The sequence below is a fragment of the Puntigrus tetrazona genome, chromosome 7, assembly GCF_018831695.1.
Source record: "Puntigrus tetrazona isolate hp1 chromosome 7, ASM1883169v1, whole genome shotgun sequence".
Classification (NCBI taxonomy): Eukaryota; Metazoa; Chordata; class Actinopteri; order Cypriniformes; family Cyprinidae; genus Puntigrus; species Puntigrus tetrazona.
Window position 1 is genome coordinate 28,117,643 of NC_056705.1, and position 19,864 is coordinate 28,137,506.

General features: G+C 39.8%; 1 protein-coding gene across 5 annotated transcripts in view; it reads left to right on the forward strand.

Annotated features, from left to right (window-relative positions):
- Positions 1-1,432: 1,432 nt before the first annotated feature.
- Positions 1,433-19,864, forward strand: part of tcf12 (transcription factor 12) — a 95,211-nt gene continuing 76,779 nt past the window's right edge. For 2 of the 5 annotated variants that reach the window (XM_043244455.1, XM_043244456.1), the window contains exons 1-3: positions 1,433-1,636; positions 2,525-2,617; positions 2,908-2,980. In XM_043244455.1, the coding sequence (XP_043100390.1) occupies positions 2,546-2,617; positions 2,908-2,980 (145 nt within the window). In that variant the 5' untranslated portion in view covers positions 1,433-1,636; positions 2,525-2,545. The remainder of the gene's footprint in view (positions 1,637-2,524; positions 2,618-2,907; positions 2,981-19,864) is intronic. The other 3 variants (XM_043244457.1, XM_043244459.1, XM_043244460.1) reach the window with 2 other exon arrangements.

Genomic DNA, 19,864 nt, shown 5'->3' on the forward strand with positions numbered 1-19,864 from the left:
ATTTTGACCAACAGGTGGCACTCTGAGTATAGTGATAGGTTAGAGACGCCTGCCCTTTATAAATAATGAATGTCATCCTCATCACCAGCAGATGATACATCTCCCTTCTTTCATTCAGAAAGTTCGGAGAGAAGGGAGTTTTAATAGGTTTTTTTTTTTTTTTTTTTTTTTGGACGGCTTAAGTCGTGCATCTGTAAGCTGTTTTGGCTTAGCGCTGTTAAACTGTGCAGCCCTTTGTTCTGTACATGCAAATGTTTTGTGATGTTCCCTTTCTCATCTCTTGAATTGTTGAACGTTTAAATAAACGTAATGGCATGCGTGTTTCTCCTGTTCACAGTTTTACCGAATATCCCTATTTTAGAAATCGCGGAATATAAAGGTTATATAAGCGTAACGTGATTTATGTATGCATTCTGTTGCATTGTCAGCATGCAGTGTTGTCGGTTTTAGAGAAATGCGGAATAGGCTAAGTTGCTTTTAACTCTATGGCAAACTTTCTACAGTGTAGCGCTGTTAAGCACCCTTAGTTACTGACAACAAAAATAGACATGAAACCATATTAAATGGTTATGGGTCCTTTTAAAACTAAACAACTAGGCTAAACAAGTACATGCATCTTATTTATTGCGTCCTTCCTCTTTGCAATTTCCATTTGCACTTAAAGAAAGGGGATGGTACTGGTCTTCTGAAGTCTGCAAAACGATTGGTAGAACCCACTTAATCACTGTTTAATACAAATAGTAGAGTTTTAATACCAATAGCATGTAAGGATTCAGTCATTAAAGTTGTAAAAACAAACAATATCTCTTAATATATAAAATTACCTTTTTTAAAAATAATATATTTCATAAATTAAAAAATGAACAACGGCAACGGTAATATAAAAATATTTCAAACCTTGCATTTATCACTTTTATTTTTCATAATTCACTGTATCTATATGAACACTATATTTTGCATGATCGTTTTGATGTCGTTGCACTGTAGCCGGTTCCTGGTGTTGTCCTGGCACATGAAAACATCTCATTTTGAGAATGAATGAAGGAAGAAATGTGTGGTGGTCACAGTTAAGTCTACTTATATAAGCTTTGAAAGGAAGAATAGCACTGCCGAGAGCGTACACTAGTTCAAAAGGTCTCCAGAGCGTTTATTCTGCAGCTCTTGTTCCAGAAGAACACTTAATTGAGCTAAAACGATGTACTCCATGCATTAAACGTGCTCGGTTTCTCCCAATACTAATAATACACACAGCCAACGGAGCCCACGTTTGCGTGGAGGGAGTTGGGAGGTAAACCAAACTGATTTTAGGAGGTGCTCCAGTGGTCCTTTACTCCCCTAGCAAGGTTGTGTGTCAGGCTTTATGATTCGCCACACGCGATATTCATCCGCGCCGCTGAAGAACAGTCAAGTCTACGGCGCCGGCGGAAGGACACGATTTCAGACGTCATCGTCGCGCTTCGGTCATCGCCAAGCAAAAATGTCTGCCTAAGGGAAACTCGCAAGTTACATAGTGGATATTTGCAATATACAATCGCAAAAGATACCGATTTCATTAAATTCCCGACGCGAAACCGAGACAGCCACGCCGTCACTGGCACACCCGATCGCCCTAGTTGGATTTCTGACAACAAAACAGGTAAAATATTGCACAGAGTTTGCGAGAGGTTTCGGACTGGGTGAAAGAAGTTGGGATAGAAGAAAAGACGGGAGCCGATGTGGAGTCGGCATTCGCTTTAACATTTCAGCGTGACACCTCGCCGCTCGTTCTGCGCGATAAAATGCGCGTTGTGTCAGCGCTGACGGTCGGTTTAATCGTTTCGCGGTCGCACCATTATTACGGATAGGTAACTGGCAATTAGCGAACAACGGCGGCGGCGACGTTGTTCGTAAGTATCATTTCTCATTGAACGCAACGACAAAAAGTGTGCGGCGGCTGATGTTTTGACAGCGCGCGAGCGTCCCTCGCGCGCTCGCGACTTTTGACGCGTCGGAGAATCAAACACATGCAGTTGAAAAATGATGCTGCGGGTCCATGTGTGTGACAGCGTCGAGCGCGGCGTCTCTCTCGACGCGTCCGCGTTCGGTCATCCCCCCAAAAAACCTCATTAGGCCCGCTCTCTGACCTCTCAATAAAAACTATTTCCACCGCGTCGACCTCGTGTCACGCGATTGCTATTGTTTACAAAAAAGAAATTCCGCAACCTCGTCTGAAACTGTCAGCAATACGAGGCTGGGGAGGCGAGCTCCCGGCTCTGTCTCTCAGCTTTTTATATATATATGTATAATTTCTATTTAACGGATAACTCGTAGGTTTTGGTCAAGCGCGAGCGGGTCCTCCGGTGGCCCGCGAGGTGTTTGGAGAGCGCAAAGTTAGTTCTGCTGAAAGACTGGAGATGGGGATGTTTAGCAAACGTCAAGCCGCGGACGTTCACCGATGTCATTTGCATAAGCTGCGCTGGCTAGCACGGAGCTTCGGCGCGCACCAGGCTCTCAGACTGAGGGGAATGATGTTTGTGTCTTGTAGATTTAGAAAAGGATCGTGAGGATGAACCCTCAGCAGCGGATTGCCGCTATCGGGACGGATAAGGAGCTGAGCGATCTGCTGGATTTCAGCGCGGTAAGACACGAATCAATTATTGCACTTCTTCACGACTCTCTCTCTCCCAGCTGTTGTCATTGGTTCGCTCACTCAGATACGCATTATTAAAGTTGAAGCATTACTTTTTTGTTTGTTTGTTTGTGTCTCAGTTACACGGCACGCATGCATTTAAAAACATTTTAGAAATATGTAATATGTTAAACATGCACTTTTTGTTGCGCAGGGTTGTTTTCATTTAACACAGGACACTTTTTGTGTGATGTCAGATCCACGGCATTTCAGAAAAATGTTTTTGCGTCTTCCCGTAGATGTTTTCTCCACCTGTAAACAGTGGGAAAAACAGGCCGACCACTCTCGGAAGCAGTCAGTTCACCGCATCAGGTAGGACTTCCTGTGGAAATCCTTTAATGAACGATTGTCGCTGTCCGGTCACCTCCTCTTGATTCTCAGTCAAAGTCTTGTTGCCGTTGATTATAGTCATGAATTCCATCTCGGGGTGTTTTTGATTTTACTTTTCTGTCTCGATGAATAAGGAGCGCGTAGGGAAGTGTTCAGTAATGGCCTTTGAAATCAGATACATCCGCTCTTTTAATTACACTGAAATGAGAGGCACCACCGATGTCAACTTGTCAGGGCCGGTAGTTTTATTTTTTACATACGTGCGTGCTTTACATGCACTCATCGTTGCTTTTCACAGCACTAGAGCTCCCGTTTCTATACGGGTCCTGTTATAGGTGACTGCACGTTGCTGTGAAGATAATCCATTGTCTAATGCGTCGTAGAAGAAGGAAACAATCAAGCTTTATTCCGTCTCAATGCTTGTTTTATGTAAAGCAACAAAGCAGAGCCCTTGTTGCGCTCATCTGCTATCTAGAGGACGCACTTTTAGTGGATTACTAAATAGCAGCAGAGCCGACCGCAGGACGCTTTTGTAAACCTTTTCAGAATGGTTTGTAGAATAACCCGAACTTGTTGGCTGAGTTGGACAGAAATAAATGAAAAGTTTACGCGCGTGTGAGCTTGTAATCCGCCTTCGGCTTTGATTTGCTGTGATTGTAAATGCGGTGAATGCATGTCTTATTTGTTTGTTGTTCCTGACGCGACTTACTCAAGACAGCGGTGTTTCGGAGACGGTTTGGAAACGCCGCGGGGCGTTATTTCAAGCACCGGCAGAGATTTGTATGTCTGCGGAGCATCAAGATAGCAGAGAGAAGCCATTTTACTGTATCCGTCCATGCTAGATAATTCAATATAGCTCGGCATTCCTGATTATCAGGCGACCTAGATCAGGTGAAATATCTGATTCTCAAACTAGAGCAGCAGGAGCAGTCCTGCAGTAAAATACAGAATTCAAAAGAATTTCCTTACAGCGTTAGTGGCGTAATGTTTCTTGCAACAAAAATTTCGCTAGTCTCTCCTTTTCTTAAAAAAAGTTAGAGGCGTATACAGTAAAAGTAAATGGTTGCTGTTTTAAAAGTGCTAAAATATTCACTGTTTCGATAGCATAGCAGAAATATGAACAATGCGATTTTAGTGGCAATTACTAACCATTTCCATCCAATCTCACAACTTTGTTGCCATGACAACGCAACTAAAACCTTAAACGACCGTTTAAATGATGAGAGCAACTTTACAGCTCAAATAATACGCAAATGTTAACCGAAGAAGAAGCATTGAGAGCGCCTCGCTATAACTTTGATGTTCGCTTTCTTAAACTACAATGGAGAAAAAAAAAAACATCGTAAGGGGGACTTGAATTTTTTTTTTTCATTTTTTTTAAATGGAAATCAACTTGGTACGCCAAACGGTGTCGATTTCAGCACGACTCGTATCGAACCTGCGATATTCCCTTAAAATGTTCGTATGTGTATTGCATAGTGTAAATGCGCGCTAAGGGACCGGTCATGTTCCTTGCTAATCTGTCAGACCTTTGTAAAGAGCAGCCCTTGTGTGGGAATGCTGTGATATGCCCCCTGTTTCATCCGCAGCTCGGCAAGGCATGCATCAGCTGTCTGATAACAAAATTCTCTTTTGTTGTCTCCAACGCCGTTATTCCTCATGTCGTGGCTGCTGCGTTATACAGGCGTGAGGTATTGTGCGAAGATAAATGTCCTTTGCTTTTTCTAGAAAAAAAGCTGTTGAAACGGACCCACCAAGAAGCTTTTAAAACAATAGTGGAATAGTGCCATCGGAGGATATTTCTGCGAACACAACTCTTCCTCTGTTAGACCCCACCCAGCGCCTCTTCGTGTGAGGCAACAGTTCAATTAATTGCATGTCAGATCAGTTTGTACATCGAATGAAAGCGTCACTAATGCACGCGCTACTGTTCAAAAGTTTGGGCTCGGTAAGTTTTTAGGAAATTCATACTTCCGTCCAGTAAGATTTCTTCAGTTTTGATCAAGAGCGACGGTAAAGACATCCATACGGATGCAAAGGATTTCTGTTTCACTGTTATTAAAACGAAAATTATTTACAGCCGCGCAATTGCTGTCAACATTGGTAATAATAGGAAATGTCTGAGCAGGAAAATTCACATAAATTACATTTTAAAATATGTTAAAATAGAGTGATAAGAGACTTTTTTTCAAAGCGACGTTTATGTATTATCTGTTACAAAATTTAAATATGTAAATTCCTGAATTCACTGCTTCTTGTTGATTAAAATGGCTTCTTTAAAACATTTCTGGATTTATTTATTTATATTTTAGATTCCCTGACTTTTTTTTTTTTCTTGCTTTGTCAACAAAGCTGTCTGTAGTTTGGCTTCTCTCTGAGCTTTTGAACCTGTACCTGAAGTCATCCTCCGAGAGTGAGCTGCGAGTAAACCTCAGACATCACTGTCCTTATTGTCTGTGGATTAGAAAAAGGGCTTTATCTGCTGATTAATAATTAATGAGAGGGGAAGAATCTGTACGATTAGTATTCCGAGTTTTATATCCTCTCTGTAAAAAGTCTCTGAACTCTGAAAAAGCCTCAAATATTAAGATAATTTCAGGCAAGGAAAATAAAACTGCCCTGCTGTATAATGAAGATATTAAAGGTGACAAAACCTCACTTGAGCACAGCTTATCATCAAAGGGTTCTCAGCGGATTTGTGAGTTTTGTTTAAAACAATGACGGAGTCGCTCCCATTTAAGCGTGCGTTTGTTTCAGAATGGATTATTATTTCAAAAAGCGCTCCACATCTATAACCACCAAACTGGCTCTCAGTAGTTTCGGGTAAAGAAACGAACATGTTATGTTTCTGAACTCCGGAAGCCATTGTCTCCTGAGACTCCCTCAGCCAGCTTCTGTTTCTATATTCATATCTGTTTTTTTTTTTTTTTTTATTATTATTATTTTAATCCACCCTCGCGCTGTGAGAAACATTCAGTCTTAACACCAAGCTTGCTAGATTTAACTCGAGGAGTTTAACATGGTTTTGAACATTTTTCTGACGTGCATGAAATAATGCAAGTAAAAATGAAAAAAAAATATATATATATATATATATATACACACTTGTAACTATGTGTGAAAATATGCTGTTATTATTTTGCAGAAATCTTTTTTTTTTTTGTTTTTTTTGTTTTTTTTTTCAAAATAGTCTTTTAAAAAAGCTCAGTGTGTTCTAGCGAAAGACCCCTTCTCTCTGGCAGGAGGCTGTTTATTTTTAGCTAACCTGCTGCTTGATCTGTGAACCATTGGGCCACGTTGCGCATGTGATGCCGTCAGAGCAGTGGCTTCCTCTGGCAGGCTGGTGCCTCCACGGCAGGAAGAATTCTGGGAGGGTTTTTTGGACATCTCATGTATGTATCTCAGGTCACCTCATGGCTTGATTATGGAAGATCATGCTGTTGCCATAGCGATCAAGGCCCTTTGAAGGCAGGTTACTTGGCACGGCGTGTGCATCTTTTCCAGCGTTTCAGCAAATCTCCCCCCAACGGCGGATTTGTTGGCATTTTTGGTGATTGATTTGGATTTTAGAGGGGGAAAAAAACAACAACTTTGATGTGAGTTCAAAGAATGTAAATTAAACTAGGGCATATTTAGATTATGGTTATTCTTTCAATATATTTGAGAAAGCTGAGTTTATTCTGGCTGTGAGGAATAAATAAGTGTCTTGTGGAGGACAGCTGTGTTTGAAACAAAGAAAGAGATGTTGTAAACTTTCACATCTGCTGTGGAGCAGTCTGCTGGATGTCTCAGGTGTGTCATTGAAAGTTACAACAAAATAATAACAGCAATAACAATAATGCGTGGTATTTCTAGAAGGCGGTTTCCTTTGTGCTTTGTGGACAAAAGACTTTGTTAAGATAAGTGCCCACAAGCTCTCCAGCTCCAGAAGCAGCAATAAGCTCTGTTAATCTCGCCGTTTTTAACTAACCTTAATAAGTCATTTAGGCTGTACGATTCGCACGGTGTGTGCATATTTTTACAGTTCTTCCTTTAATTTTTTGAAATTGAAATGCTTTGTTGTGGGTGTGCTGGATCTCAGCAGCCTCCGATTCTCTTTTAAAATTAGACGTCAGACTGAAGCATTGGCAGAATGTCATCCTGAATAACACCGTGCACGTCACACTCACACTGGGACAGGTTTCAAATACCTTTCTAAAGAATACGCGTCTTTTAAAAATAGTCTTTAATAAGTATAGCACAGTGGTCTTTTTTACTGTCAAACGTGAAAATAAAAAAACATTGTCTGATAAGCATTATGTGACAATATCAATGCTAATGTCGAATGTGAATGTGAATAAAATCTTGACAATTTCAATCAACAGGTAATAATTTAAAAGGTATTTATTAATAAATCTATGTAAGTAATACATCAAAACAAAACAAACAAAAAAAAAGTCAAGTGAGCGGTTTGTAACAAAATGAAGAACAGAGAAACGCATACAAAACAAGAGGCAGATCTCTTACTCGGTTTTAATTAATTACTATCCATTATGAGCAATGTTTGGAATCATTCTGACATTTAAATACGGTTGTCACTTTGTAGTGCGTACTAAGCAGCATGAAAAATGTAACTTTTATTTAAATTGAGAATGGACTATTTAGAAAGCCAGTTAAGTCCACTCCCTTCATAATCACTAAAGCTGTCAATCACCTCAGTTCAGCGTGAGCTCACTAATTGGATTCTGCACTCTAGAAAAATTGTCTTATAATCAATAAAGCTTGCTACACAGCGTAATCGACCATATATTCATGTTGTGTTTATACATTTGTTGCCGTTGTTATAAGGGTGTAAGCGTCCAGGAATCAGTCAGTGACCGGTAGGTATTAGGCACCTTCTGAATAGCTTAGATATGTCTGATTGGCTGTGTTCTCAACAAGCACTCAACTAGCTGTAAATAAACACTTCTCACCGGGGACCAAAATGATCTTGGCACTACTACAGAAAGGTTGGGAAAGTTACGTTTTAAAATGTTAATACCTGCTGAAGTAGCAGTCTAGTAGTACAAAGCTTGTTTTTCATTGCCTTTCTGATATTCCTCCTTCAAAGTGCAGTTTCGAGCCGGTTTAGTTACAGAGGTTTTGGAGAAAAACAACTACTTTAGTATCTATGTGCGTGCGCTACGCTGTACGTGGTGGTTTGGAGGGAATGGCTGGAACACGTTTGACTATATTGGTGTTATTTAATGTTTGCAAGCGAGCGCAGAATACGTGTTGACAGTCAGAGCTGTATCCACCAGTGATTTGGCCTCCGGTCAGGCTCATGCTAATGTCACTGCTTTAGAAGCCTTTGAGCTGACGGTGAGAGTCTCAGCGGAGGATGTCTTCCACTGTACCCTTCCCTTCTTCGTTCTTCATCTTCGGCGGCCAACCCGTAATAGCCTGTTTGTGTCGTTAGCAAATTAAAAGGCTTGCATTTCAACAACCGTTATAGTCAGCAAGAGGCCAGGTTGTGAACATCTGAAGCGCTGTTTTATTTGGGCAGTGATGAGTAACTGTGAAAGGGGGTTTTGATATTGAGGGGGAAATCCCTGGAGTTATTAATCCCCGTCAGAGCTGAAGGCCTGTGGGCGGAGCCACATCATCCTTTCTTTATGAGAGATCAACTTTCCATCACACTCCAATTTCATTACATATCTGACCCAAGTCCTACTGTATGTGGAAACAAGATTAGGGCACTGCCAGCTTAAACCGTACCTCAGAATTCAATTTTAAAGTATTCGCCCAGGACTCACAGAGGCACCTGAAATATTTTGCAGGTGCATCCATAATGTCTCCCTACATGCCCATCAGTACTAATCAAAACAGCTCTTATTTCAAAATCATGATGCCGATTCTTTTCATTATTTGTCACACTTTCAGCGATAGGGTCTGCGTCTAGTAGAAGCTATACAAAACATTCCAAACTAAATTGTTGTGGTGTAAATTTTGCTGTAAAATCATTGAAATGTAATTTATGATTTGAATAAATGTAAATAGAAAATGTAATTAGGTCTGAATAACTATGTAACAACCATAACAAATAATACAGAGGACCCATTACCCAGTGAGTTTAATGTAACCCAATGTTTATGACTAATGTGAACTTATTTAATTTAAATCCACTGAAAAGAAATGCATGTTTCAGACTAACACAGCTCCCTTTGTATTACTCCCGTGCAAAAACACAAACATCACTTAATTTCCACATTTACTCTAAAAAAAGTCCATAGAAAAGCATGCTGGAAAAACACGTATTTCTGTCTCTTTAATCCTGTCCTCTATATAGAATGAGTTAGAATTGTAGTTTTAATTTCGTGCAATGACATAAACTCAAATATTAGATGTACATTTTAGTCTGAATTAACTGTTGGGTGTTTTGTTGTTAATTTTGGCATGTTTAAGGCAGTATAGCTTTTTGTTAATGCATTATTTACAAAGCTGCTGAATTACTTTTAAAATTGTGTGTGTTTAGTAGAGAGAATCATAATGCATCCCAGTTTTTGTTCTTTTAACTCCCGTTCTGAGGGTCATCTTGCTCTGATGCTTCAACAGCCTGTAACCGTTCACACTCCGCCTGGCCCGGTGTGCACCAGCAGGACTGCTTCAGAGAGTGAGCAGACTTCGACGGGGAATAAGAGAGCAGATATTTGGCATGAGTGGGTGCATAATGACCTTTTTGATCTCTCAGTGTCCCTGTGGTTTTCTGAGCTCTCCGAGGAGATGGCACAGCGCTGACTGCATGAACTGGCCCATTTGGTCCACTCAGCATGATCCGCAGGGATTGAAGTTATGTGTCCTCTTTGAACAACAACAAAAAAATCCTTATTAAAAATGAGAAAGTATCAGATCTTTTCCATTTTAATTTCAGAGCCAGCTGCCGAGTTGTGATGTTCATGTAGGTAATGAAGTTTCCAGTTCAGCCTGTGAACTGTCTGTTTAAATCTATTCTATTTGAAATGTATTTTTTAATATATTCGTAATATTGATTATAAGTATTACTTAATACATAATGTATTATTATCTGCGCTTTTTATTATAATAATTTAATTATAATTATAAACACTTTTTTTTCATACATACTTTATCTTAATTACATTTTATGTCAATTAAAGGAATAGTCACCCTTACGTTTTCTGCATGACGTTTCTTTTTCTGTGGAGAAATCCTTAGAAGAAAGAAAGTCATGAAGGTATTCGTCTTGGGGAAAACTATACCTCTAAAATGCTCATCATTGCTAGTATTTATTACTGTCCGCGCCGCTGAAATTATTCACGAATGTCGTTCAGAGTACAAGAGGATTCAGCTGTGTTCAAGGCTACTCCTCATCTTCTCTGTTCATGAAACATCACTTCTTCAGCTCTCGCGTGTTCACTGACAAACTTTCACCACTTCAGAGCCGGGTTTGAGCTGCTCGGCCCGGCCCAGCCCTGCATGCACAGGTGGTGAAGTGGGCAAAAATAAGATGCTCCTTCACTCTGCCAATAAACACCTAGTTCGTCATTGATGGGGTCACCAATATACACTCCAAACTAACACTGCATGTGATGGGCAGAGTCAGAGAGCGCGTGCCGGGCTGTACGTGACCTGTGCCCTGATACTTCTATCAGGATTTCCATTTTAGATAGACGAAATGCTGATGGTGAGAAACACACAGTGCGGGTCCTAATCCTCTGTAGTAGCCAGCTCAACCTCTCTCTATGTATAGATTTGGTGGCGAACGCATTTGCACTTAACGCGGTTTGGTATTTTTAGGACCGGAGTCTGAAATGATTTTTTTTATTTTTTCTTCCTCCCTCTTCTCTATCCTACTGTGCAAAATACCAATCAAATTGAAGTTCAATCTCTTCTCTTGAAAAAGACTTGAGGATTAGTGTGTACCACTGATTTGTTCCTCATTTTTAATTTGTCTTTTGAAGGATTTGGAGTAATAAATTAAAGATGATGTACTCCGGCTAAAGCTTTTGCAAAGCTCTCCGATTTGCATTGTGGAGCCTTGCGCTTGTTTGTTACCATGGTAATTACTGTGATGACATTGTTTTCATTTAATGTATGGAAATCGTCACATTTACAAGTCATGGTGTCAAATTGAATGAACTGTAATATTATTTCGTTTGTGGAATTTCTGCTTTAGCCTTGTTTCGCTCGGTAGCTCGAAAGCGACGCTTGATTCGTCTTCCGGAGCTATGGCTTCCAGTCATAATGATGATAAATGCTCCGTGTGTTCGTGGTTGTCGGGGAAAGATTGTGATAGTGGGCCGAAGCGCTCTTGGCAGCATCGAGACACTTCTCTTTACCTTGCGATTAAGTCTCAGTGTGTTTTCCCCAGCTCAGGGCCAGAGAGAGTTAATCGATAGAAAGCTAGCATGTGTTATGTAGCCCGTGTCATTTTGGCTCGGTTCTCCCGGTGACAGATGGGATCTCCGAGGGCAGTGGTCATAAGCTCCTATTGGCTATCAATCAGTTTATTACATCATTAATATCGCTCTGTCGTTTCCTTTTATTCCTCTTCATGGGCGGATAAGTGTTTTTCTTTATGCCGGAGCACCCTTGACTCTGTTCCGACGTGAAGAAGGATGACCAGGGATGCTGGTTTTCTTGTGGAGGACAGGTGAGGTATGAGGCCGCGCTTCTGGCTTGGCAGTGCTGTGTTTTCTTCTTGGCTGCCGCGAGCTACCCTGCGCCGCCAGCCTTAGCTCCTCCAGCGGACCCTATGAGAGAATGATGTCTGAGTGCCCTTCTGTGACGGCTTACCCTGATCCACGGTGCGAGGATAAGGGTTTTACTTATTTGCTTTAATTATCGCCATTACTGAGCATATTCCTCAAACCAGACTCATTGGAAATATGCGTATGTTTCTGCAGAACGATATTACACTGCTTTTCACATTCAAAGCGAAATCCGTGGCAATGAAAAAGCTTTCGGTTTCATTCAAAATGTAATCAAATGTACCCAAACACGGTGTTGAGCAGGTTCACTAACAGAAAAGCCATACGTATAAAGCCATGTGACGCAAATATCAAAGTTTAAAGCAATAAGACCCAAGAAGCCCTGGTTTACAGTGAATTCATAACCGCTAACAACCCCCTGAGCTGTTATAAATTCTCTGTAAACCACGGCTTCACGAGGCTTATTGCTTTTATAAAACTATTATTCTTTATAAGTAAGGTTTCACTAAACAAAACAGAGATCAGATATTAATGATATTAATAAAAACACCATTCTTTCACCAAACAACGTAGTTCTTCAGAAATGTTCGTGGTTCCAACAAAGTGGTTACTGAGCATCACACAAAGGTGAACAAAAGGTTTATGTTTGCGGAGTAATTTACAACAGCTTCAAACACGGCTCAACCAATCAGAATCAAGGACCGGACCGTTTTATAATATAAATTTTTCGCAGTGGTGAAAAAAGTTTTCATTTAATTTATTATATGCTCTCATATTCATTTCTGTTAACAGGGATAAAACTTGTTGGTGTTTTACTGCCACGAGTTTTAAAGGGATATTTCACCCAAAACCCAAAGTAATTACACAACCTCATGTCGTTCCTAACCTGTAAGACCTTTGTTCTCTTCACAACACAAATTGAGTTATTTTTGACGAAATCCGAGAGCTTTCTGAACCTGCATAGACGGCAACTATCACAATCAAGGCCAGACAGTTAGTAAGGACATAGTTCAAACTGTCCATGTGGCATCAGCATTTCATGAAGCTACAAAAATACTTTTTGTGCGCAAAGAAAAAAAAGTTACACTTTCAGATGGAAATATCAGCCTATTCCCTCAGAAACGGCTTCCTTTTAAGTATCCGAGCACATGCCTGCATTTGTATGTTTGCTGGTAATATTCACACGCCGTTGCATATCTCTACACTCTTCATTCACATTCACAGTGTCGTCCTTGTATGTGATGGAGAATAGCTGAGAGTTGCCGAGGGGAAGGATCGAGCTTGTTTGCTTTTTCTCAGGCCCGGCTGATGAGCGATGCGATATCAGTGTTAGAACAGTCATAAGATAGGGCTCTGATTAAACCCTGCTAATGAGCAGCTCAATAAAAATAAATCTTCCTGATGCAATAAACACCGCCTTGATTGCAAGCACCCGGGGGTGTGACGGCGTAATCCTTTTGTGCACAGCGTGTTAGATGCATCCAGCGCATGCTTGAGAATCAGCAGTAATCACAGGCACATCTCGTCTGATAAAATAGCGTTTACATACGGGCCTCTGTCCTTCTCACTCTCTCTTTCCCTTTTTGAGTTCTTTTTTCTATACTGTTGAAATGTTTGAGATGAGAAGTGTTTCACATTTCACAATATTACTGTTTTTACTGTTTAGAAAGAGCTTCGTTTATCTTTACTCTTCTGATTTACTGCATGTTTGATTAAATGAATGCAGCCTTTGTGCATAGAGCTCTTTCAAAAATATAAAAATGCTTTTTTTTTTTTGAATAGCACTGTTGTTTTTCTGAACCTTCTTTTAAAAAAGTTTTTTTTTTTTTTTTTTTTTTTTTATACCGAATTTTTTTCAAATCAGAGATATTCACTAGATTACGTTTTTTTTATAGATGCCAACCAGAAGGTTATTTGTAACATCTACCCTCATATTATATTTTATAACACTTGTAAAATAACTGATGCACATACCTGTGACTACATATCAGTTCTATCAGTTTGTTCATTTTCAAATATTTATAGTCGATCCAGTAAATGTTGCGCAAAATAATTTGCCACCATTAACTTTTATTGTACACATTGGCCACTGGCCATCACGTTCTCTAAATATTATCAGCATTGGTCAATAAAAAAAACTGTATCCGTCAGCTACAAATACATAAATCTCAACTGATCGACAGCCCTGGGCTGAAGCATCATAGTTTTGATTTGCTATCAGGTTCCTTTGAGCAGACAGTTTAGTTCAGTTAACGCCACACATTGTCCCATGAAACGCGAGGAGAGGAAGCGGGAGAGATATGCAGTTTAATGTGCACTCTAACACAACTCAATTTAATTATGTGTTAGAGGAAGGGAAATCTCTTGGATTTACTCCGCAAGCCCCACAGCAGTCTGGCCCTTTTTTATGAGGAAGATAAATTTCTCATCTATTTGGCTTGTGTGCCTTAGTTCCTCAGATGAGGCTCAAGGTTGGAGGAAGAAGCACCTTTCCTCCGTTAGCGATTGGGAACATATGGTGCGGGGCGCAGCACAGGAAGGAAGTGTGGAAATTGCAGAGAATGAGAGTTTGGATTAATGCATCTGAACTGGGCATGGTCAGACAAATCCAGCACAACCGTGCTGCCTGGACCCCTTAACGGCCCCTCTGCTGGATGGAATGGAGGGGGAAGGGAGAGATAGGTAAAGGAACATTTAAACCCCTGCCTTTTTTCAAAGGCACTGCATTATGAGCTGTAGCACTCTTTATTGATAGGAATTTGAGGGGCGGAGTGAAGCGGGCTCAGTGGGCATGTTGGGTAAATGAGGTAGCCCAGCAACCACAGATAGAGTGGCTAACACACACACACACACACACACACCTATCTATCTATGTGTGTGTGTGTGTAATATAAATATATATATATATATATATATATATATATATATATATATATATATATATATATATATATATATATATATTAATCATTCGCACCACAGCCCCTTTTAATGTCTAGGATTCTTTAGACAAAAAGGGATCAAGTGCTCCCGAAATATCTGGCTGGTGATCATTTTCCATAGCCTTTCTCTGTTTGGCAAGATCTCAGATATCGCGTGCTATCTGGGCTGAAGGGCATGCCAGAATAAGTGCTGGTTGTCGGCACTCGGTGTATGTGACTGGGAATATGCAAACTAATGTAGGCCACAAATGAGTCAGTCCAAATCGGTAATTGGCATTTTGGAGCAAATGAGTAACTGGGGTGTAATTTGTTTCATACAGGATCCCTTTGCTCCTTTCATCCAGCCTACATCTTGTGTAAATGTTAAAAGGACGCTCCAGTATTGTAAGACAATCAGGTGTAGTCCTTTATTAAAGGAACAGTTTACCCCAAATTGTACAATTCTGCATTTACTCATCATCATGTTGTCCCACACTCGTGCTTCAGCTCAGTAACCACTTCATTTCGATTTTTGAGTGAGCTGTTGTTTTACGTGTGATAGTCCTGCTGTTATGACAAGTGTCTGATTCTGAGTTATAGAAGTTGCTTTAAAAACGTTTTTTTTGGAGGGCTGCTGCTGATTCTCCATTGCCACTACAAAGGACATTTTCAATAATAAATGTATGTTTGCATACATGGTATTTGATTAAATAAAAACAGACTACTGAAATAATGGCGAAAAACATGTTTCCTCGCAAACTGCGTTTAGAAAGCAACGGGGCCAGTAAAGTCTGATTCATAAGCAAATGAGCTGGTTCTTTGTAGTGAATCAAATACATACAGTGTGACAAGCATACTTCAATTCATGAGCAAATGACTCTTTTTAACCGGTCTTTTGTGGTCAATCTGAAAGACTCAAATAGCTATTTTGAGAGGTCTAAGAAATCCCTGGCTAGACTAAATTCATTGAATCCTTTAGAGCAGTGAGTGACTCAACATTTGAACTCAACTGTAATTTATCTTTACTTTCAGCAGTGTAGAAACGAATCACTTAACATCATTTGGTCCGATCTGGTGCTCAAGAAACATTTGTTTATTATCAGTGCTGAAAATAAGGCTTAATGTTATTTTTGAGGAAATCGTAATACATTTTTTTCAGGATAGAAACATCAAAGCTGTGGTATTTATTTGAAATGTACGGTAAATTAAATGCATCCTTGCGGATTAAAAGTAGCAATTTCTTTCAAACTTTTGAACGTTAGTGTAATAAAATATAGTTTATTAAAAAAAAAAACATTTAAACACTCATACTTGACTCGTGTATTAAAATTAGCTGTTTTTTTTGAAGTGGACATTATATGAAATGTTGATGAAGAGAGGAAACCCCTCATATGAACCTCAGACACGCCCCTTCAAATTTAAGGGTGGGGCTGTTTTGAAAGTCAAATAGTCTCTCCTTCATGCGGATAACCAGATTGTTGAAAATCTCAAAACAGCTCCTTGTTTGCATGTAGGAAAACGAGGCCTGGCACTTTACAGACCTCCTCCCGCTTTCACAATGTTTTGATTTTTCATTTCAAGCTGCCATGACCCATTCTCATGTTGATCTCTCTATCTCCTCACAATCATTTAATCTCTGTGCCATGAATGTCTCAGAAGTGTGTGTGTGTGTGTGTGTGTGTGAGATGTAGTGACACTTTGTTGTGTGCTCTGGAGCCGTTGTGTTGGTGTGATTCTTCAGTGTCTTCCATGTGTGACAGACAGCGTGATGTGACTCGCTGCAGTTGGAATCGAGGAGGCCGGTCTAATGAAGACGCTTTTCCAGCCATGACAAAGTCCCTTGTCACTAGCGCTGTGCTTCATACCTCTACACAACCAGCGTTTCTCTTATGTTGTCAAACTGCAATATATCCTCAAATGCAACAGTGTAGGTTTGGTTATTATATCTGCCGGTGAGGATGTATTAAAATCATGGAGATGCTCATGTGCTTAGACGCACTGAAACACCTAATTCTGCAAGGTTTTTTTTTTTCAGCAACACTGGTATTTGAAAAGCAGAGCAGATTGTGAGAAGTCTGGCAGTTTGATTTGAGGGGGGAAAAATCATTAAAAGCATACATAATAAATAAGGAATAATTAATGTGGTAATTGAATTTATTATATGTAATTTAAGTGTGGTCATTTAATTTATTATATTAGTATGATTTTAACTATAGGCCTATAATATTGTGTCTGATGCCGCCTTTAAATATTGAATTACCCTGTTCAGTTTGGGATTATTAATTTTTTAAAAATACAGTCAAACATTTGTTTATCTACAAATATTTTTCTGTGAATAAATGTAGAGGAAAAAATGTTTTGTTTTTTTTAATTTGCTTAAAATACATCAAATGAATAAGTAATACATGTAACAGTATAGTACAAAAGTAATAATATGAAATAATAGAATCTAAATATCTTCCATTTGTTTAACACCATGCATGGGTTCTTTATATTAGAATTTTTAGGATGAATATCTTTTGCTCATATTTGGGGTCCGTAGAAGACTGAAAACTGTTTCTTATAATCAGCAGTCTAGTTCGCATCTTCCAAACCTGTCCCCCAGAAACTCAGGTCAATCTTCCCACACTTTGTAGGAGTTGCTCACGGCATAATCGCATCATGGACATGTTAATAAATTACAGTTAATTTATTAAACATGATAAAAGATTACAGTTAATGAAATGCTAGTCTGCCAGTCTAGTCTGTTTGTTAGATAGTGTACGATGCATTAATACTGATTAATATTCTCAAATTTCAAATGTAGCCCAAATGTGATTTAAAGCCCTCTGTTGAGCGAAAAGAGCGTCTTCCCCATTCTCCCTTTAGCTTTACTTCTACATATTTAAACTATTTACGTTGAAAGTGGGCTCTGTGCTGTATTGACCTGCTGTAACCAGCTGCCAGATCTTTCATCCAGTGGTTGTCTCGCTGAATTTCCACAATACAAATCAGACGGTGGATATTTACCCTTTCTGTTCAGAGCCAAAATCTAGACCCATGTCATTTTGCATATCACAGGTTTGGAGTTTTCTAATAGTTTTCTTTTCTTCGTAATCATTTTCAAGCCTCATCCTTTAGCTGTGGCACCCTTCATGTTTTTGAGATGAGTAGGTGTAGTTCTGTTGCATGGCATCAGTCTCTCTAATGAGAGCTGAGCGGTCATCTCTCTCTCTCTTTCTCTCTCCAGAGTCCTGGGGTTTCATCGCCCCTCTTTATGAGGCCAGAGAGGGAAGCGATACCTCTCCAGCGATAGCCTGCCCTCACATCATTTATCCGCTCAGCGCTTCCTCCCCACGGCTCTGTATTGATCGAAGCTTCGCCTGCTGAACCCCGATGCAGCGGCCGTCTGGCCTGTTAGGGGAACGTTTGGTTTCCGTGGCAATTTGGCAAGAAGCAAATTCCACCGAACACCTCAGACCACGGGCTTTGTGATGTCACGTCTGGGGCGCTTGTTTTCGCAGCAGTGGCAGGCAACGGTCAATTGAAGTAATGAATGCGTTTCTTTTTTTCCGGCCACCGGGTTGCCAGAGAACGCATAAGTGAGCCACTTGCTTCAGGAACAATTGGTACATTGCCCTTGTTTCTGCCCCCCTCACCGTGCGTCTGTTGTGGAGGGGTGCGGACACCTGTTCAACAATTAAACTCCAGAAGAGAGCCAGACTGTGCCAAGAGAAATATTTGCCTTTTTAGTCAAGGTTGCGTTCGTGTGCGCTGCATTTGATTCGATGGCCAATCAGTTCAGTTCACTGTTAGGTGTGTTCATCGGTTGCTCGTGATTTGCATGTTGTTCGCTATGTTTGGTGCGTTTTACGTGGATGATGTGGATATGACGTGTACACGTTTGTTTGATATATTCGTGATACGATTTTTAAAAGAATACAATCAAAAGACACAACGTGACAATTCTTGGGGAACGTGTATACATATAAAATACAAATATGATAGAAGTACCTTTTAAAACTTCTTTGCCATTTCTTTGTACTTAAATGTCAAATTGTAATTTTTTTTTTGCCATAATTCATTATTTTTATCCTTAATGTGTGTATAGGAGAGGATGGATTTTCCTATACATGTCTGTTCATGCTCATTGCAAATGCTTAAGATTATAGCGCAAAACTTATTTTTGGCATTTAGTCTCTGTTTGGTTTTAAAATCCCAGCACGTGTCTGTATAACTTTAGCCTACTGGAAATACCAGCGCTCCTCCTCCCAACTGTACAACCACTATGCCTATTTGCCCCAATGCAAAACCGCTCAGTCGGCTAGTCTTTTTGTTATTAATGCCGCCATGCATTACTGAAGGTTTTCGTCATGCTTTTTTTCCTCATTAAAGCTGACACGCAGGACAAAGACACCCTTAAAATCCCCAGTAATTCCATGAAAGCAAATTAGAGAAAAAGTCTTGATTAGTCTGGAAACGCAGAAGTAAAACAATGTTAAAGAAGAATCTCTCACGGTTGCCAGACGCTAAAACAGGAAAGACAAAGATTTGCTCACAAGGCAGAGCCTGTGCCAAGTTAAATCCATATTTAAATCCTTCTCTGGACGGGAGCTGCATGTAAATGAATGCTCTTTGGCATCGTGCTCAAGCGCAGAATCCACAGCAGTTAGGTCGGGAAGCGTGCATAATTTGCATTTATTTTGGAGCTAATTTTCATAATTAAGCATAAAAAATTACGCCTCAGAAATAATTATAAAGATGAGCTATATGATACATGTATAGCAGCCGATGCTGGGGGAAAGCGAGCTGAGGGTCTATCAAAGGCATGCTTGGAGTTTGATTATACTTGTGCAATTAGAGCATACCCTGCTGAAAAATCCAGACGAAACTGGTTCTGATGGTGGCTTCCAGAAAATTCTACAATTAAAAAGTAGTTGTTCGGTGAACGCAAATAAAACTGTTCCACGCAATTAGTTTAGATCAATAAAACAAAAAGTTCATTTAAAAAAAAAAACAGCCCAAAGGTGCACCATGTAAGTTTTGGCCGCTCCACAGCAGTTGTTATCTTGCCAGTCAGAATATCAACACTTATTACAGGCATATATTATAGTGATCCAGGGAAAAAAGTGTTTTTTAAGATGGATTCATTGTGTATTATTTTGTCCACTTTGAACAAAAACGTACAATAAAATAATTTTGTTCAATAATAGCTATAGCATGTTGTTAGTGGTATTATTGTATGTAACATCAGATGAGACTGGTGTCTGTTCTGACAT